The sequence below is a fragment of the Crotalus tigris genome, unplaced genomic scaffold, assembly GCF_016545835.1.
Source record: "Crotalus tigris isolate CLP2741 ecotype Arizona unplaced genomic scaffold, ASM1654583v1 scf7180000017999.2816498, whole genome shotgun sequence".
In the NCBI taxonomy this organism is placed as follows: Eukaryota; Metazoa; Chordata; class Lepidosauria; order Squamata; family Viperidae; genus Crotalus; species Crotalus tigris.
The window spans coordinates 926,975-948,203 of record NW_024096765.1 but is presented as its reverse complement, the minus strand read 5'-3'; the positions used below and the strand labels follow the sequence as shown (position 1 = coordinate 948,203).

Genomic DNA, 21,229 nt, shown 5'->3' with positions numbered 1-21,229 from the left:
TGGTCCTAACTAACACACTTGGCGCATTCCTGATGGAGGAAGCGCTTCTGTAAACCACAAGATGCCTATCTGATCATGGAGATCGAACATCAACAATCAAGTGAACGCCTGCAAGGGAGCACAGCGCCTGCTTTCTTCACCAAAAGCCTTCGGGGATCGCAAGCTGTACAACCGCATTCCGGCTACCCGTTTCTGCCATCGGACGCCCGAAGGCTGTGACGCGCCAAGAGTGGCTCGACAGGATTACTTTCTCCATCTCATTTGCATGGCCTCGCCCCTTTCGAAGAACGCCATTGGTCGAGCAGCCCTGCATGAGGTCGAGTCCAACGAGAATGCGCGAAAGCCCGGGAGGAACTCCGGTGCCCCAGGCTTCTGATTAGCATAGTCCCCGCCCTTTCCCTTCCCTCGCGGTCCATTGGCCCGCTTGCGGGAGGAGAGCGAGACGGCCCGCCCGGGGGAGCGGAGGGTGGGGTCCTTCGAACGTCACGGCGCTCCGTCGCTGACGATTGGACGGCCTGGCGTGTCTGTCAAGCGGGGGACGTTGAGCGAGGAGGGGGTGGCGGTGGGTCGCACTTCCGCCTCGGGGAGTGTCAACGAGTCTCGCCAGGGGGCTTGCGGCCGGAGAGGCGTGTGCGCGTGCGCACGTCCGCACCGCAGGACGGGGGACGCGCCGGGCGACAGGTAATCCACCGCCGGCGGGGATGGAAGCTGCGGCCGGCCCTCGCGAACCCTCCGGGCTCCACAGCTCGAGCCCGGCAGTCTGGCCGAGGGAGCTCTATGGTCTCGCCGTCCTGGCTGAGTGAGGGAGAGGGGAGCGGAGGAGAGAAGGCCGCGCTGGCTGGGGATGCTGCCCGACCCATCTCCCGGGGTTAGGGAGCCGGAACAGGCCGGGCTGAGGGTTTCCTAGAGGGGAAGAATCCCCCCCCCCGGTGATGGGGAAATGGGAGTTGTCGTTGCCCTCGTTGGGGAACGTCGAGGCATGGGGACGGGAGACCCCGCGGTGATCCAAGCCGGAGATCGTGAATCTGCCTTTTCCGTGGTCTCTTCCCCTCTAGGCTCATTTGGGGATCTTCCTGCCGGAGGAAAAGAGCAGACTGGGCGGCTTGGCCTCTGCAGAGATTTTTAGGGAGTTCTTCCCTAAGTCGGTTTCTGGGAAGAGCTCTGGGAAAGTACAGTTAGTCCTCGACTTACAACGGTTCATTTAGTGACCGTCCAAAGCTACGAGAGCACTGAACTAAGTGACTTATGATGGCTTTTCACACTTAGGACCGTTGCAGCATCCTTCTGGTCACGTGATCAAAATTCAGATGCTTGTCAACTGACTCATCTTTATGACAGTTGCTCATGTGATCCTCTTTTGTGACCTTTTAAGAAGCAAACTCGGTGGGGAAGACAGATCCACTTCACAACTGTGTGGCAAGGAGTGATGTAAAATAGGGCAAAATGCACTTAACAAATGCTTCGCTTAACAACATAAACTTGAAGCTCAGTGGTGGTTGTAAGTTGAGGGCTACCTGTACTGGGTTGCTCTTCCTTTTGGGGTCCCTGACCCGAGGGTGGTAGTTGGGGGGGGCATCTTGCTTCTGAGCTGAAGAAGCCTGTCAGGTCCCCAACTTACTTTCTTAGCGACCTTGCTTGCTTCTAGGGGTTGATGGAGCAGCTTGGCTGGCAGTGCTGATTGCTGCAGGCTGGCAAGCTTCACGTGAGAATGAATGGCTGCGGTTCGGCCTGTTTATATCATAAGATTATTCTGGTTTCGCTTTCAGCCTGATGATCTCAGTTCCGTACATGGTTAAAGAGGCAATGAGAGAGAGCCTCTTTGGGCCTTGTCCGCTGTTCCTTCTACAGGTAGTCCTCAACTTAACGACCACAATTGGGCCCAAAATTTATGTTGCTCAGTGAGAAATGGGTCGAATTTTGCCCCATTTTACGACCTTTCTTGCCACAGTTGTTAAGCGAATCACTGCAGTTGATAAAATTAATAACCTGGCTGTTAAGTGAATCTGGCTTCCCCATTGACTTTGCTTATCAGAAGGTCGCAAAAGGGGTTCACAAGATCTTGGGACACTGTAACTATCACAAATACGAGACACTTGCGAAGTGTCTGAATTTTGATCCCGTGACCATGGGGAGGCGGCAAAGGTCATAAGTGCGAAAAATGGTCATAAGGCACATTTTTCAATGCTGTTGTAATTTTGAATGGTCACAAAATGAACTGTTGTAAGTCGGGGACCTGTATTAGAGAAATAGCAATTCTGTTCATTTTTTTACTCATAGTTATGTCTTTAAAAAAAAACCTTAGGTGAAGAGAACCAAATTGGTGATTTTTGAAAATAGATGAAGTACTCCGGGATAGGCTGAAATGCTACTCCCTCTTATTCTCTGTTCCTGGATTGGAACAGTTTTTCATGATTGTGCAGCCGTTCCTTCTTGGTAGTAAGTTACAATAGATTGTAGTTGTCCCCCTCCCCCTCTGACACTTCAGTGCTGGTATTTGAATTCATAAGCTGTCCTCTTTAGAAGAAGGTCATGCACCGTGTCCAGTTCAAGGAAGATGACATTTTACTAGTGTGAAGCTGCCTCGAGAATGGGATAATTCATTCTGGGTTGAACAAAATGGCGGTTTTCCTGTGTATACGATGCCTTTGTTTTTCATTATTCTGATTAACACTGAATTTGACTTGCTGAAGGCCATTAGGTTAGAAGGCTTGAAAGGAACCATGGCCATTGATAGTTATAGCCTTGTTGTCTCTCTCTTCCAAAGATGGTGTGAGTTGATTAACAACAGTTGAGAAACAACAGTTGAGGACAACTCTTCTTTTTTGTTGGTGCAGTTGGTTGACCATAATGTGACATAAAATGCAGGGTTTGATGAGCTACTGTCCCAATGCAACTGAGCTCTCCTATTTGGTGAAGGAATGAGTCACATTTTAAGGTGGGTTCATCTCATACCCTAGTCTTCTGAAACGTGTACAAGTAGTCCTTGACTTACAACCACAATTGAGCTCAAAATTTCTATTGCTAAGTGGGACAGTTGTTAAGTGAGTTTTGGCCCATTTTATGACCTTTCTTGCTGCAGTTGATAAGTGAATCACTGAAGTTGTTAAGTTAGTAATACGGTTGTGAAGTGAATCTGACTTTGCTTGTCAGAAGGCTACAAAAGGGGACCACATGACCTGCCCGGAACGTTGCAATTGTCATAAATATGAACTAGCTGCCAAGCGTCTGAAGTTTGATCACATGGTGCTGTGATGATCGTACGTGTGAAAAGGTGTCATAAGTCACATTTTTCAGTGCTGTTGTAACTTTGAAGAGCTAGTAAATGAATGGTTGTAAGTCAAGGACAACCTGTACCACAAGGTCTTTGCTTGGATAAAAAACAGGGATAGTGTACCCCCTAATTCCTTTCATAATGCAGCATTTGCTATTCTTTCTCTTGGACTGTTTCATCTAACAGGAAGGATTCTGTAATTAGCTACTTCTCCTGCTTTTTCCTCATAGCAGTCAAGTGTGGCAAGGCATTAGACTACTTTGATCAGATTGGATTTTTTATTTTTTTTCCTATGCCTCTGAATAATTAAGGATTTGAAAACAGTTGAAGCAAGTCACTGTGAAAGCATTTATAGAGATTGTGAAGCAGAACTGTAAACAAAATTATTTTCTTTTGGGGAAGCCCCCATGATCGCACTAAACTGAAAATTTTATTGTTTCCTAGAGAAAGAATGCTGCTTTCCTAGCTGAGTACAGGTCATCAATTTAGCCCCAAAATTTCCATTGCTAAGCAAGGCAGTTGTTAAATGAGCTGCGCCCCATTTTACGATTTTTTTTTTTTTTTGCAACAGTTATTAAGCAAATTGCTGGTTAAGTGAATCGTGCAGTCGTTCAGCATATCTGGCTTCCTCTGTTGACTTTCTGTGTTGGAAGCCAGCTGTTAAGGTGATCACATGATCTCAGGGCGAATTTGTCGAGCTTCCAAATTTTGCTCATATAACCTTGGGGATGCTGAAATGGTTCTGAGAGTGGAAGCCGGTCACAAATTATTTATTTCAGTGCTGTTGTAACTTTGAACAGTCTTGTTCAACTTGTTGGGCTTTTTTAAAGTATAATACTATGGAAAGATCTACAATATCAAAATATTTTTTTCTTGTGATATGGAAATAGAAACCTAATATGGATACTATGGAGGGATGTTTCTTGTCGTTAGAAAGGGAAGATGCTCATATTCCTGGGCGGAGGGTTGTCTAAGACAGTGTTTCACAAACTTGACAATTTTAAGGCATGTGGACTTCAACTCCCAGAATTCCACAGCCAGCAACGCTGGCTGTGGAATTCTGGGAGTTGAAGCCCACATGCCTTAAAATTGTCAAGTTTGGGAAACACTGGTCTAAGAGATGAGACCGTTTGGGTTGCTGGGCCGTCCAAATTATTTTGTGATAATGTATGCCGATTAATGTACATTCAAAGTGACGATAAAGCTATTATTCTGTTCTATTGCTAACTTCTTCTATATCGCCTTTTACCTTGACTTGGCAAGAAACTCTTCTAAATTTGCTGCTCTTATTACTGAATAATAAGCTTATGAGCTGGTAGGAAATACTCTTTTGCCTAGATCCGTGGTGGCGAACCTATGGCATAGGTGCCACAGGTGGCACGCTGAGCCCTTTCTGTGAGCACATGCACCATTTCCTCAGTCATAGGCCTTCAGCTGGGTTTTATAAAACCTTTTCGCTTTAAGCCTCCGTCGCCATGTGCAAAAAAAAAAAAGGTTCAATCAATCAATCAATTTCAACTTCTCATGGGGAAAAAAAAGATCTCGCAAAGTTGGAAATGATTGATTTAATTTTTTTGTCCCGCCCAGTCTGCTGTTACCACCGAAGCCATGCTCACCCAATGGGCTGCGCCCACCCAACGGGCCATGCCCACCTGTCACCCGACGATACATAAGTGGGTTTTGGGTGGCAGTTTGGGCACTCGGTCTCTAAAAGGTTCGCCATCACTGGCCTAGATTTTCTGTTTTCTGCTGACTTTCAGATTCTTTCATGCTTTGTTTAGGGATCAGTGTGTGGTGATTGTTCCTGTCATTCTGTTGATTTTCTACGGCAGACACAGAGCATTTTACAGGGGAATATCTCCTTTCCACTTTTTCTGGAGGCCGGTCTAGAAAAAGTTCTGATGTAGCTTCCTATAGTAGGAGGACATACCTTCTTTCTCACTCTGATCCAGCTTTGGTCAAGAGGGCAACCTCCAGTCTTGGAAGATCTCTGCTCTTTTTATATTTCTTTCCTTTTTTTATTTGAATGTTTTATTTGAACTCTTGTGGAAGCTAGCGAATCTGACACAGCCGGCCAGCTCACAGTTCTTTGTCTGTACCTAATTCAGCCACCTTCTCCAACAGCTAAGGTGAAGCCAGACACTACCCAGATGCCCTTTTCTTTCTTTGTCATGGTTTTCCCAGGGAACTCGGGCTGAAAGCTATGTGACCCTCAGGGTAACTGGAGGGTCCATGGCCACTCCACTGGAGTACTGGACAGCCCAAGCACTGGAAGTGATAGAAACTGGTGGCTCGGGATGCCTGATTGCTCCACAACTTCACCAAAGAACAGCAGGCTTTGATTTCCCAAACTGGCTTTACTAGATAATTCTCCTTTTCCCCAGAATCCTCTAGGGAGGAAAGACCGTCTGATGTTGAATTAGGCCATAGGTCAATGATGGCGTACCTTTTAGAGACCGAGAGCCCAAACTGCAACTCAAAACCCACTTATGTATCCTCAGGTGCCGGGTGGGCTGGCCCATTGGGTGGGCGTGGCCCATTGGGTGGGCATGGCTGTGGTGGTAACGGCAGACTGGGTGGGAATTAAAAAGTTCAATCAATCAATTCCAACTTTGCGAGATCTTTTTTTTTGCCTGCGAGAAGTTGAAATTGATTGATTGATTGAACCTTTTTTTTTGCACACAGTGGCGTAGGCCTAAAGCGAAAAGGTTTTATAAAACCCAGCTGAAGGCCTAGGACTGGGGCAACGGCATGTGTGCTCACAAAGAGGGCTCTGCGTGCCACAGGTTTGCCACCACGGCCTTATGTTGATCACCTATCTCTGTAAGGCATAAACCATCTTTGAAAAGCACAGGTCATTAAGCAAGTCCAACAAGGTGAGAAGTTTCTTGGGTCAATGTTCTTCCTTAGCATATCATTGTGGACCTGAATCCATACGTTGCCATATCAAGTACGACAAGTTTCAGATGGATACTCTGAGGTCCATCAAGGAGTGCTTATAGGAGAACTATGTCTAGCTTGAACTATGGTTCTGGAGAAGACTCCTGCGAGTCCCCTGGACTGCAAGGCGATCAAACCGGTCAGTCCTAGAGGAGATCAACCCTGACTGCTCTTTAGGAGGCCAGATCCTGAAGTTGAAATTCAAATACTTTGGCCACCTAATGAGAAGGAAGGACTCCCTGGAGAAGAGCCTGATGCTGGGAAAGATTGAGGGCAAGAGAAGAAGGGGACGACAGAGAATGAGGTGGCTGGATGGAGTCACTGAAGCAGTAGACATGAGCTTAAATGGACTCCAGAAGATGGTAGAGGACAGGAAGACCTGGAGGAATGTTGTCCATGGGGTTGCGATGGGTCGGACACGACTTCGCAACAACCAACAGCAACAACAAAGATTTAACTATGCATTGCAGTCCATCCTATAGAAACGCACTGAGATTCAAATACCAGGTCCATGCCCCTCCATTTGACCCAGAATATTCAGTCAGAATACAGGTAGACCTTGACTTACAATCATTCATTTCGTGACTGTTCAAAGTTACAAGGGCACTGAACAAAGTTTTCACATTTAATGACCGTTGCAGCATTCCCATGGTTACGTGATCAAAATTTGGATGCTTGGCAACTAGCATGTATTTATTATCGTTGCAGTGGTCTGGGGTCATGTGATCACTTTTGCAACCTTCTAACAAGCAAAGTCAATGGGGAAGCCAGATTCACTTAACAACCGTGTTACTAAGTTAACCACTGTGGCAAGAAAGATGGTAAAATGGGACAAAACTCACTTAACAACTGTACTGTGGAAATTTTGGGCTCAATTGTGATAATAAGTCAAGGACTACCTGTATAACTTTATAGCTGTATAACCTGCATAATATGCCCCCCCCTCCCCATCCTAGGGAGACTAATGCTTGTATTCCCTGAAGTTGTGATTCTCAGAAGCCATATCCATGAGCTGATCATAAATACTCTTCCATGAAATTTGCTTATAACAATAGAGATTTTATACACCTTGAAGCTCTCATTGCTGTTGTGATTTAAGAGGGAAAAGATGAGTACAGGTAAGACAGCTTAAGCCAGTGTCACTAGATAGAATAATGGCTTTTGATAAATTGAAGGCAGCCTTATAGAGTCACAGCAAAAAAAAAAAAAAATGCTGCAAGGCGTGCCTGCAAAGTGTGCCATGGTTGGATACAAGTGAATAAAAACTTCATGTGCTTGCCTCTCGGTTTGGGTTACACTAAAACCAGTTTGGAAAAATACAGATTTTATTTCCTTTCAAAGTATTCATCTTTCTGTCATCCTCGTATGTTTAGAAACTTCATTATTTACTGACTTTTGGAGCTCCTTGGTTCACCACAGCTTCTACAAAATGTAGTGTTGGCCAAATGTAAATATAAAAAACCTATTTCAGTATAGTAGATGAATAGTTGGATTATGCATATATTAAATTTGAATTAGAAGTCCCAATTTTATTCTTGGTTTGGCCTGCAAGTTGTGGGAGCTACAGTATAAGTCTGACTTTGATTTTGACTTGTTGGATAACAGCTAAAAGTGCATTGTTGAGAAGGATGGTTTATTGAAATGTTTCACTGAATGTGGATATGGCATCTGGCAATACAATTTAGAATGCAATACATGTAATGTTTGTACACTTGCATAACATTTGAGTCCATTGATGCTTACTTCAAAATGGATGCATTATATTGCTGCACAAATTTAAAGGGTACAGTACTTCAAATTTAAATTAAAAATATTCATATTTTGCTCTTGAAATGTGGCCTGTATGACCTTGTCCAGAAAGAGGATTTGCTTTTTGCTTTGCAAATATTTCCCAACAGAAAAGCAAAACTTGTTGCAATTAGTAGCAAAAGCTTATCAGTGAGAAAAATTAGTTCTATTACTCTGCAATTTACAAGTGAGGAAAGAGCATGTTATAATTAGCTGATTCTTCTGATATCGTTTAACTCGGGGTTCCCAACCAAAGGTGCTCACACCCCCTGGGGGTAAGAGACAATATTCCAGAGGGTGCAAAAACTTGGGTTTTCAAAATTATAGTGTATATATATGCATAATTAGTTGCCGTTATTTCGAATTTTTGTAAGGGGCGTGAGAATATATCGAAAGCGTTCTAAGGGTGTGGGTATAGAAAAGGTTAAGAGCTGCTGGTCTAACTTTTGAATTCAGTATAATCCACTTTGATGGTGGATAGTGATTTAGAAATTAGGGACTAGATGTATTGATAGGAAATTGAACTAAATCAAAATGTCTATAAACACAGGTGCTTTTAATGTAGGGGGAAATATCACACTTATGTGAAGACATTCACTAAATCTTTAGGGACAGTATGATAATCAAAACATGGATTAGATCAGGGGTGTCAGACTCGCAATGTCACATGACATGTTGTGACGTATCGTGACTTTTTTCCCCATTGCCGGCAATGGGGTGGGTGCGGTTTTGGTATGATGCATCCGGCCCGTGGGCCGGCAGTTTGACACCCCTGGATTAGATGGTCTTTCAGCTGATCCAGCAAGCTTTTATGTTTTTAGGTAGAATACCTGCACTATAATGCGCGAAGTGAGTGCAAGTTGGAAGTTAGGAAGATGTACAGTAGTTGGTGTGAACTGCATGACAAGTAGCGGTTGGGTCCTTCAATCCCCATTGCTTTCAGATACAGGTTAAAAAAAACTAAGCAGTGAAACAATTTAATATCTGCAGATCAGTTAAAAACATTTTTTTACTATTTTGCCATATGAAAGATGTTCTGTTTTAATTTTTAAATTTTGGTTAAGAAGCCTTGTCTGAAGTACTAAATATAATGATTACTTGTCAGTGTGGTCTGACATACTGCATGTTAAAACGGATTTAATGTTGAATGAATAAATCTCGTCCAGTCTTTGGATCAAGTCACCTCCAGTTCTTTTAGTCTTCCTTCAGTTATCACTGTTGAGCTTTATATCCAAGATGTAAATTGTAGTTGATTAATTGTGGTTTACAGAAATATGTTGTCATAGTCATAAAAATCAGTTATGGCAATAAGCTGTAATTAAACTAATGATATACCTTAGTTAAAAACGGAGCAAAAGATTTTGGTGGCTTGTCTCTGCTTGAGGATTATTTGCATGACGCTGAATTCTAGTTTTACATGTGCAGGCAAAGTCAATGGCGTTATTTTGCACACCAGACTAAGCATTCTGAATGGTCAGGAAGAATTGTTCCAGAGTTGTTTCTTTTTGTTAACCATTGCATAACTCACTAAGACTTTGGAACTGTGCTTAAAATAAATTCAGTAAATTACGAAGCCATGTTTTGAAATGGCTTATTTAAATCAATTGCAATCAATATTATGTCACTCATATAGTTAACCCAATGCAGACACTTCTTAGTTTCTCTTTATGGCCCTAAAAGGGAGAATGAGACACACATAAACCTGATAATCACAGCAACGTTTGTCTGCTTTCACAAATCACAGTAAACCCAAGTCAGGATGAAGGAAACTTTAAAAAATTCTGTAGAGCTGAAGGAGATAACCCTGTATGGTAGTTTGCTCCAATAAAAATGCATGAGGTTAGGCTTTGTGGTGTCGGGTGCTTTGCAGAATTCATTTGTTTCAAATAAAAATCAGGATCCTGAAATTTTCTGAAAGCAAATATGACCAAAGTGCCTAGAAGAGGATCGGCTGTCCTTGACTTAAACTATATGTAGTCCTTGGTTTGCAACCATTAGTTTAGTGATCATTCAAAGTTCTTCTTGTGCCATATCCGTTATCGGATGTTGATGATCATGTTGGCGATCCTGTTTTTATCAGCTGCTGACTTTTGTCCAAACCAGTCCCTTAGATTTTGAAGCCACGATGTTCTTCTGCCTGGACCTCGTTTGCCTTCAATCTTTCCCTCGAGGATTAAATGGAGTATGCCGTATTTTTCTGGGTGTCGCATCACGTGTCCAAAATATTCTAACTTTCGTTTTTTAATTGTTTTGATGATTTCCCTTGGCTTTCCCAGGCGGCTTATCACCTCCTCATTTCTGATCTTGTCAACCCAGCTTATACATAACAGCCGCCTATAAATCCACATTTCAAATGCTTCTAGTCTCTTCAGGTGGCCTTCTGTCAGAGACCAACTCTCTACTCCATAGAGCAGGATAGAAAGTTGGTCTCTGACAGAAGGCCACCTCAAAGTTACAACCCCCAAAAAAGTAACTTATGATAGTTTTTCACACTTATGACTGTTGTAGCAGCCCCGTGGTCAAGTGATGAGAATTCGGACCCTTGGCAACTGGCTCATATTTAATGACGGTTGCAGGTTGTCCCGTGGTCATGTGATCCCCTTTTGCAACCATCTGACAAGCAATGTCAAACGGGGAAGCCAGATTCAGTTAAACTGAATCATTACTAGCTCAACAACTGCAATGGTTCACTTAGCAACTGTGTCAAGAAAGGTTGTAAAATGGGGCAAAATTCACTTAACAGCTGTCTTGCTTAGCAACAGAAATTTGGAGCTCAGTTGTGGTCATAAGTAAAGGACTACCTGTACTAGAAACATTAGGGAAAATGTGACCATGTAATGCTGGAATTCTTAAAATACGAAGAGGCATTAAAAGGGAGCATTGTCAAATGCAAATTTGGAACTTCACGAAAACTATTGCTTTTTAAAAAGTGATGAATAGGACTCTCCGGTGGGAGAAGCTAATGTGTAAATGGCCCATTGAATGTGAGTGAAGGTGAACATACAACATTTTTGGTAACACAACAGGCCTCAGGACCCTCTGGATATTTGTGCCAGAGGGAGGACTCTGCTCTCATGCAGCCTCTGGAGCCTCCAGAAAGCATGTGAGAATGGGGCAAGCATTCCTGCTCTTTTCAGAGGCTGCGAGGCCACGCAAAAGCTTCCTTTCAAAGTTTCCAGGCCTTGTATGACCCAAAGCTGCCTCACATAACGCATATTTTTTTTCTGGGAGAAAAAGACAAATTGAAAAATATTTACAATTATGTAAGTTTCTCCAGCATGATGGATGGAGAATCCACGAATGGGTTTAGACTGTCTTCCTTCCCAATTAGACTAAGTCTGACAAAGTAGCCATGCTTCCTGCTGGGTCTTGTGTTTCCCAGACACGACTTAGTTTGTAAGTTTCTGTTTACTTAATAATAAATTTAAAATAATTTAATCCCTTGCTCTTGTTATGAATTGCTTCTGTTTTGTCTGGGAGTTTGTGTGTGTGAGAGATCCTCCCGCAGAGTCAAAATGAGGCACTTTCTAAATTTTTCACACAGTGAGCCCAAAAGGTTTCGCCATCAGCACCCGCAGACCACAGACTACAGCACTGAAGTTGAGTTCTAGTAGTCTTTGTGGAATCTGTTTCCTGACCTGACTTCAGAGGGCTGACATGATGCATATACAATCATAAGGCTGGGAGGAACCTCAGAGGTCTTCTAGTCCAGCCTCTGCTTAAGGCAGGAGTCCATATACCATCCTTTCCCAGCAATCAGTCAAATGATCATCCAGTCTATTTTTGAAAACTTCCGGTGATGGAGCACCCATAAATCCTGGGAGACAAGCTATTCCACTGCTCAACTGTTCTTCCTGTCAGAAAATATCTCCTTATTTGTAGGTTGGAGATCTCTTTAACCAGCTTGCACCCATTACTTCTTCTACTGCCCTCTGGTTGATCCCCTCTTCTCTATGACAGGCTGAATATTTCTCCTGCTCCTAACCAATGTTCTTCTGGCCTCTCCTTCTGGCATATGCTCTGGTTATCCCTTTTTTAGCTGTACTTATGTACCTCAGCCTGTTATCTTTTGGGTGAGGCCTCTGATTGCCTCATGATCTATTGTTGGGAAAGGATTTAGTCTCCATGGAACCCTTAGCTGTGGCCTTCTTTAAAAAAATATGGGTGTGCTTATGGGTAGGAGAACCACGGACCTATTTTGAAACTTTTTATAAGGCATAGGGTTAGGTAAGGGTAGAGATGGGCATGAAGAAATTAAAAGAAGATGGGTAATAATCACGCTGAAAGGTGCAGATGATACTACAAATATTATTATTATTACGGATCATCGCACAGTCAGCCAGATGTTCAGACTGGATTTGGCATTTTGTCTACCTATCGAGTCCTTACCCAGGACCTGGGATAGGAAGATGTGGATGTTTGATGGTATTACAGATATCGTCGCAGGATGGAAGCAGTTCCTAGTAAGGCCGCCTTTTGCAATTGACTAATAGCGAATTTGTCAATGCCAATGGTGTTCAAGTGGTGCTCCAGTTGTTTTGGGATTGCACCCAAGGAGCCTATGACTATTGGTACTACCCTTGCTTGCTTTTGCCACAGTCTTTCTATTTCTATTTGTAGGTCTTTGTATTTTGTTATCTTCTCCAGTTCTTTCTCTTCTATTCTGCTATCTCCAGGCACTGCCACGTCCACTATCCAGACTTTTTTGTCTTTCTTATCGACAATTGTTAAGTCTGGGGTGTTATGTTGCAGGTGCTTGTCTGTTTGAATTCTGAAGTCCCAGAGCAGTTTAATTTTATCATTTTCTATGACTTTCTCTATTTTATGATCCCACCAGTTTTTGTTTACAGGAAAATGATATTTTTTGCAGATCTTCCAATGCACCATTGTTGCTACTTTGTCATGCCGCTGCTTGTAGTCAGTCTGTGCAATCTTCTTGCAGCAGCTTACAGATGGTCCACTGTTTCTTCAGCTTCTTTGCATAGGCGGCACTTACTGTCTGTTGCTGTCTTCTCAATTTTAACTTTGTATGCATTTGTATGCATTTGGTCTTGTGCAGCCAGAATTAGTCTCTCGGTCTCTTTCTTCAATTTTCCTGCTCTTAGCCATCGCCAGGTTTTATTGTTATCTGCTTTCCCAGCTATTTTTTTTCATGTATTGGCCATGTAGTGCTTTGTCTTCCCATGCCTCTATTCTGTTCTTCATTTGGTCTTTCTTGAAGGCCAGTTTGGTCTCTCCAGTAGTTAGTAAGCCTTCCTGATATACTAATTTCAGTGCATCTTCATCATTGTTCTTCAGATATTCTTCCAAAGCCATTTTTTCTTCTTCAACCATCTGATGTACTTGTAGCATTCCACGCCCACCTATTTGCCTTGGTAGATAAAGTCTATCAATGTCACTGCGTGGATGAAGGGCATGATTCATTGTCATTATTTTTCTGGTCTGCCTATCCATTGCTTTTAGTTCTGCTTGAGTCCAGTCCACTATTCCAGCTGTGTACCTAATGACTGGGATTGCCCAGGTGTTGATTGCCTTTATGGTATTTCCTCCATTGAGTTTGGACTTTAAGATCTTCTTCACTCTCTTGATGTATTCACCTCTAATCTTTTTCTTGACTTCAGTGTGCTTGATGTTGTCAGCTTGAAGGATACCCAAGTATTTGTAGTACTCTTCCTCATCCAGACTCTTAATGTTATTTTCGTGGGGCATCTTGATTCCTTCAGTTTTCACTATTTTTCCTTGTTTGATAGTAAGTGTGGCACATTTGTCCAAGCCAAACTCCATTACAATATCTTGGCTATATATACGGACAGTGTTGAGCAGTGATTCTATTTCAGATGATGTTTTTCCATACAGCTTCAGATCATCCATGTAAAGGAGATGGGATAGTCTGGTAGATGTTTTTGATGTTTGATAGCCATGTCCTGAGTTATTCAGTATTGTTGACAGAGGAAACAGTGCAATAACAAATAGTAATGGTGATAATGAATCTCCTTGAAATATTCCTCTCTTGATATTAACCTCTCCCAGCCTCTCACCATTGATCTGCAACTGTGTCTTCCATTGTGCCATCGATCTTTGCACAAATTTTCTAATGTTTCTACTGACTCCTGTTATTTCTAGGCACTTGATTATCCAGTCATGTGACAGAGAGTCAAATGCCTTTTTGGTCTTCCTTTTCTTGCAGTTTTCCAAGATCATTTTGTCTATTAGGAGTTTATTATTATTATTATTATTATTATCAATCATCGCACAGTCAGCCAGATGTTCAGACTGGATTTGGCATTTTGTCTACCTATCGAGTCCTTACCCAGGACCTGGGATAGGCAGAAGTAGATGTTTGATGGTATTATAGGTATCGTCGCAGGATGGAAGCAGTTCCTAATAAGGCCGCCTTTTGCAATTGACTAATAGCAAATTTGTCAATGCCAATGGTGTTCAAGTGGTGCTCCAGTTGTTTTGGGATTGCGCCCAAGGAGCCTATGACTATTGGTACTACCCTTGCTTGCTTTTGCCACAGTCTTTCTATTTCTATTTGTAGGTCTTTGTATTTTGTTATCTTCTCCAGTTCTTTCTCTTCTATTCTGCTGCCTCCTATTATTATTATTATTATTATTATTATTATTATTATTATTATTATTATTATTATTATTATTATTATTATTATATAAAGTTGGAAGGGACCTTGGAGGTCATCAAGTCCAACCCCCTGTGCAGGCAGGTAACCCTATGCCATTTTGGACAAATGGCTGTCCAGTTTCTTCTTAAAAACTTCCAGTGTTGGAGCATTCACTGCTTCTGGAGACAGGTTGTTCCACTGGTTAATTGTTCTGTCAGGAAGTTTCTCCTTAGTTCTAGGCTCCTTCTCTCCTTGATTAGTTTCCACCTGTTGCTTCTTGTCCTGCCTTCAGGCGCTTTGGAGAATAGCTTGACTCCCTCTTCTTTGTAGCAGCCCCTGAGATACTAGAAGACTGCTATCATGTCCCCCTCGTCCTTCTCTTCATTAAACTAGACACACCCAATTCCAGCAACTGTTTCTTATATGTTTTAACCTCCAGTCCCCTAATCATCTTTGTTGCTCTTCTCTGTACTCTTTCTAGAGTCTCATGGGTTGGTCAACTTTCGACTTGCAACTTAGCTGTACCCAATTTCTGAAAATGTTGTAATTCTGTAATTTTTCTGTCATTGAGAGGGCTAGCATTAATAGATATTGTATGCCAGCTCTATGGTTGGCCTATAACACAAACAATAATAATTATTTCAATCAATATATTTATTTTGATATTGATTGTATACAATTTACAGGTAGTCCTCAACTTACCACAGTTCATTTAGTGACCAAAGTTATCACAGCCCACGATTTCAAAACATTTACATAATGCTTCTTAATAAACAATCATCCTTAAAGTACAGGGTCGGTTTATCTGCAGACCACTTTTCGTTAAGGACATCTTCCCCTCCTACCAGGTCAGATGGGGGTGGGCATGCTCTGAGTCCCTTCCCCTAAATATTGCCATCTGATGGGAACTAGGAAGCAGTGCCTTTTCTGTGGCAGCCCCTGCCCTGTGGAACACTCTGTCCCCTAAAGTTTGGCTGGCCTCTACCTTCCTAGTCTTCCATAAAGCCATGAGGACCCGGCTTTTCTCCCAAGTGCCTAGGTAGGATAAGATCGATGACTGTACATCAGAAGCTTGACTTGGTGCCAGGGTTTTGTTTTTATGAGTTTAGTTTTAATAGGGCTTTTATGTTGTTTTAATTTTTGATTAGGAGCCTCCGAGAGTTTGTTATAAGACGTCAGCTATATAAATGCTTTAAGTTACTAGTAGAAACATTCCTACTAGTAAACCAATTTGTGCAATTAGTATTTTGGATTGTTATTAACAGCTTGCACGTATGAGAATGCAGAAAGCCCATTATAGAGGTTTTTATGGGTTGTTTCCTACAATTTAGAAGCCACCCATTTCCAAAGACTCTGGGCCACTTAGACTTTTTAAAAGCAAGAAACATAAAGGAACAGATCATCACTGGGGAGAAGAACCATAAAGAAAGCAAAAAAAAACTGACAGAAGCTTGACAACCCATCCTATACCGGGGTCTGGGAGAAATTTATTTATTTATATATTTATTTCTTTGTATCCCATATTTATTTATTTATTTTTACAAACAACTCACTTGCCTCCTCATTTTCCCACAACCGTGGGTTGGGCTGAGAGAAAGTAATTTGCCCAAAGTCACTTTATTTCACGAATCAAGAGGGAGTTGAACTCATGGTCTTTTGCTTTCTAGTCTTGTGCCTTTCAAAGTTTTTCTGAAAATCAAGGTGGGAGCCATATAGATCACTGGGGAGATGTTATATCTGTGAGCAAATCCAGAAAAGGCATACAGGCAATCCTCAAGTTACACCTAGTCCAGGGGTAGGCAACCTTGGCTCTTTTATGACTTGTGGACTTCAACTCCCAGAATTCCTGAGCCAGCTATGCTGGCTCAGGAATTCTGGGAGTTGAAGTCCACGAGTTATAAAAGAGCCATGGTTGCCTTCCCCTGACCTAATCCCTTAGTGACCATTCAAAGCTACAATGGACTGCTGCTTCCCCAGATACTTCTCCAGATGTCAGCTCAGAGAAAGATGAACCAGTACTGGGCACAACAGAAGGGGAGTTGGTCAATGGCTCCGTGCAACCGGCTGAGTGATTTGGCCAGAACACAGCTACAGCAGGACAGCCCTGAGGCTTCAGGTGGGGAAAGCACGCAGCTGCAGCCGGTCAGCGATGAGGAAAAGGAACTGCCTTCTGCACCTGATCCAAGAACATGCAGGGCAGAGAAAAAGCAGGAGCAGAGAAGGTCAGCCAGATTACTCATGAGGAGACAGCCTCGCCTTTCTTGATGGGCTGCACCAGAAGTTGGCTATTTAGCACAGTAGACAGATGGAGATTATGTTGGGAACAGTGTGTTTGTTTTCTTGCTGTGTGTTCTCGCCTTGATCGTATCTCTTCAGCTGTTGCCTTTGCTTGCCTTTGCCTATGGATTTGCCCTTGTCTTGGAACTTGCCTTTGCCTTGGGAAGTTGCTTTTGCCTAGTGGACTGGACTTGCCTTTGCCTTGAGGACTAGGGTTGGCTTCATTTGAATAGCCTGTGGAAGTCATTGGGATTGAGCTGGTGCCGGCACAGGGAATTGCTAGGGCAGTGGTGGCGAACCTATGGCACAGGTGCCAGAGGCGGCACTCGGAGCCCTCTCTGTGGGCACACGTGCTATTGCCCCAGCCTTGCCTCCCCCTGTGACCCTCTCCTCTCCAGCAGCCCCTCTGAAGGAGAGTCGCCCTCAAGCGTGGCCCACACAGAGCAGCGCAGCCAAGGACATGGCAGCCAGGCAGTGTAGACAAGACTCTGCCCTCACACCCCATCATGCAGTTGATGCTGCAGGGCGCGGGCAAAGGGTGTGGCCGCCATAGCGCTGGTGGGCTGCCTCGGTGTTCTGTGGCTGGCCCTGGAGGCGGTGAGTGGTCCTGTGGGCAGGCGGGGGATGAGGGCAGAGTCGGGGCGGGGCAGGGGGGTGGAGCAGGGGCGGGGCCAGTTTTTGGGCACTCGGTCTCTAAAAGGTTCATCATCACTGTGCTAGGGAATATCACTACAATCTTAGAAGCCTTAATAAAGACTGAGGTGTGTGTGTGTGTGTGTGAGTGGGGCAGCACATGAACCCCCCCCAAAGGTACTTAAGATCCAATTCTGAAATTGTGATGGCCCCTTATGGCAACGTGACCTGCATTTATGGCCGTTTGCAACAACCTGTGGTTATGTGACTGATTTGTGACATTTTTGCAGAAAGCCAGCATTTACTTCCACTTTTCGACTTCTTCTTCTTCTGTGTTTAGATCAAACTTTAGATAGCCATAATAAAGCCACCTTCTTGGCCTTATCATTCGCTAAAAATAAGTTATTTTTGGTACATGTTTCTGATAGTAGCTGACATACCAGCAGATGGGCCAGGCTCTGTGTCTCTCCACATTCACATAGCGTATCATTATCCGCTAAGAGAGCGACACGTGGCCTAGAGGTGGAGTCTCACCTCACAATCAGGAGGCTGTCAGTTCGATCCTAGGTAGTAGCAGATATTTCTCTCTCTGGGCGCAATGTCTGCTGCGAACTCTGCGTAGGTATCAGGAAGGGCATCGGCCAGTAAATGCTTGAGCTCCGTTCAGTCACCCCAACTCCATCCCAATGCAAGAGATTACAGGGTCATTAAAAGAAAAAAAAATGGTTTTCCGCTAAGAGTCTCCACTTGACCATATTGGTTCTCCAACCCTTAACCTATTCACGGCCCTCCAAATAGTACAAGGGAAGTCAGATCCTTCAGCCATAGCCTCCTTTAATGTTATTCTTTACTCAATGGTCTCCTTCCTCCATCTTTTAATTCAATTTTGTTCTTGCGTACCCTCAAGAATGTTTGTTCTTGCCATAAAGCTTTTCCTAGATCTGAGTCTGTTTTTCAGCAAAAGTGCCTCATAGCGAAGAGCGACTTTGCTTGTCAGCCACTTTATTTGCTTAACTATCAGGGTGATTTGATTATTGGCATCAATGTCACAAGAAAAGGTTGTAAATTGCGATCAGTTACGGAGCAGACTTAAGTTGTAAGTCAAGGGCAACCTATATTTCTTAAGTCCCAACAGATAGCATCGTTTAATTGAGAGGACCTGAAACGCATACCCGCTGCTCAAACTTACCATATGGGCAGAAACAATTGGAGACTGGTGGTCCCTCAAATAGCCAGCCTATTCCATCCATTATAAGGGATGAAGTGCAAGCATTGGAGTTTGCACAACACTGGGGTCACATGGATGTATTGAAGCATTCCGAATAGAATAGAATAGAATAGAATAGAATAGAATAGAATAGAATAGAATAGAATAGAATAGAATAGAATAAACAGATTATAGAATAGAATAGAATAGAATAGAATAGAATAGAATAGAATAGAATAGAATCTGGAAGGGACCTTGGTGGTCTTCTAGTCCAGCCCCCTGCTCAAGCAGGAGAACCTATGGCACGGGTGCCAGAGGCGGCACTCGGAGCCCTCTCTGTGGGTACACATGCCATTGCCCCAGCTTTGCCTCTGCCTATGACCCCCTCCTCTCCAGCAGCCCCCCTGAAGGAGAGTCGCTCTCGAGCGTGGCCCACACGGAGCAGCGCAGCCAAGGACATGGCAACCAGGCAGCATAGACAAGACTCTGCCAGTTGATTTTGCAGGGCATGGGCAGAGGGTGTGGCCACCATGGGCTGCCTGGGCGATCGGTGGGCTGTGGAGGCGATGAGTGGTCCTGTGGGCAGGCAGGGCGGGGCAGGGGGTTGGAGCGGGGGCAGGGCCAGTTTTTGGTCTCTAAAAGGTTCGCCATCACTGACCTATACCCTTTCAGACAGGTGACTGTCTAGCCTCTTCTTAAAAATCTCCAGTAATGGAGCGCCCATGTTTTCTGGAGGCAAGCTGTTGCACTGGTTGATTGTCCTCACTGTCAGGAAGTTTCTCCTTAATTCCAGGTTGCTTCTCTCTTTGATCAGTTTCCAACCATTGTTTCTTGTCCTTCCCTCTGGTGCTCTGGTGAACAACCTGACCCCCTCGGCCTTGTGGCAGCCCTTCAAATACTGGAATATTGCTATCGTGTCTCCCCTATTTCTTCTTTTCTTTAGACTAGCTAAACCCAAGTCCTGCAGCCGTTCTTCGTATGTTTTAGTCTCCAGGCCTTTGGTCATCTGAGTTGTTCTTCTCTGAGTTTTTTTTCAAACTCTCAATATCTTTTTTGTGATATGGTGACCAAAATTGGCTGCAGTGTTCCAGGTGTGGTTTTACTAGGGTTTTACTGCATGTGGTTGATTTATTCTATTATTCTGTAAATAGAATCATTAGAAATCTCACTTTTTTCCCGATATAAGAAAAAGTAAGATTTGACAGCTAAAATAACATTATGATCACAAGTTCCATTTTGTTTACAACCTGATTCTGCTCAAGGTTGATTTTAAAAATACCCTAGCTGTATTTTATCTTTCAATACATCACTTCCTTATGTTTTAACTTTATTAAATTCTCAGAACAGTCATCTAAAAACCCATATCTCCCTTCATGACTCAGGCGGTAGAACAGAATTTGCTAAGTTTTAATTTCTCAATTTTGTGCTCATTGTTTCTTGGTAGATTCCTTGGTTTGAGAAGGCTGGTTTAAACAAAACCTGACAAGAGATATTGCAAATTAAAGTAGTCTGTGCACTGTAATTACTCAATTTATTTTATGAAGTTGCCCAATGTAATTTAGAAATTTAATATATACTAATTACATTGGGTAACTGCATAATACAAATTAGGGCCGGGTCTTTGAGATAACCCACATAAATAAAGAACATCATTTGTTCTTATTTCTCCTCCTCTCTATACAGGACACTTGGAACTATTTTGCTTTTATAAAAAACGTGATCACATCAGTAACAACTATGCATTAATGAGACACTGAAGGGAGAGAAAAACCAACTAAAAGAATGAATAGTGAAGAGGAATTCTATGATGCTGTCACAGGTAAGTTAGCACAGTATAAAGTCTAAATTTGTAAGAAACCAGGATACTGTGTTTCTGTCTTGTGGCACACACATAATATTGCTGGGAGAGGCAGCTGTCTTAGGGCCCATAACACCCCCTTCCCTATGCTTTAGCCTTCAGACTTTTTCTTTCAACAAAACTGTGATCACATCAAGCCTCCATAGGAGCCTAGCAAAGGAGCAGAACCACCATGATCTCATCACGATACCTCCTGCTTCTGAGTCAACCACTGCTTTAGCAGCAGCCTTAGTGGAAGCAGAGCCCTTGGAGGTCCTAGTAGTCTGCTGTCCTCTCTCTTCCTCTTTTTAATTGTCCTCCTTCCTGCTAGCGAAGGAACCAGAATGAACAAGATTCTCAGGGAAAGAGGTAACCAGCTTATCAAGTGCAAAAGACCAGGATCGTATGTGAAGGTCCAATTAAACTGATTTTTTGCTAAAAAGAATCTTCTCAGCTAATGGTTACTGCATACTTGGAGTCAGATAAGAGTCCACAGAATTCAAGGGGGGCGTGTGGCTACGTAGAGATTCTCCAGCACAGGAGATGGAGAATCCACCAATGGGTTTTCTCTGTCTGCCTGCTCTTGAGACCAAGTTAGCCAAATTTGACACACCCCCTGTTGCTAGGAGATCCCAGTCTTGACTTGGTCTCCAGCTG

The 21,229-nt window shown here is 43.3% G+C and overlaps 1 protein-coding gene across 2 annotated transcripts in view; it reads left to right on the top strand.

Moving 5' to 3' along the window:
• Positions 1 to 525: 525 nt before the first annotated feature.
• Positions 526 to 21,229, top strand: part of OSBPL2 (oxysterol binding protein like 2) — a 69,903-nt gene continuing 49,199 nt past the window's right edge. Inside the window, exons 1-2 of one of the 2 annotated variants that reach the window (XM_039346493.1) lie at positions 526 to 681; positions 20,419 to 20,554. In XM_039346493.1, the coding sequence (XP_039202427.1) occupies positions 20,518 to 20,554 (37 nt within the window). In that variant the 5' untranslated portion in view covers positions 526 to 681; positions 20,419 to 20,517. Of the gene's footprint in view, positions 682 to 845; positions 869 to 20,418; positions 20,555 to 21,229 lie in introns of those variants that run through there. The other variant, XM_039346494.1, reaches the window with a different exon arrangement.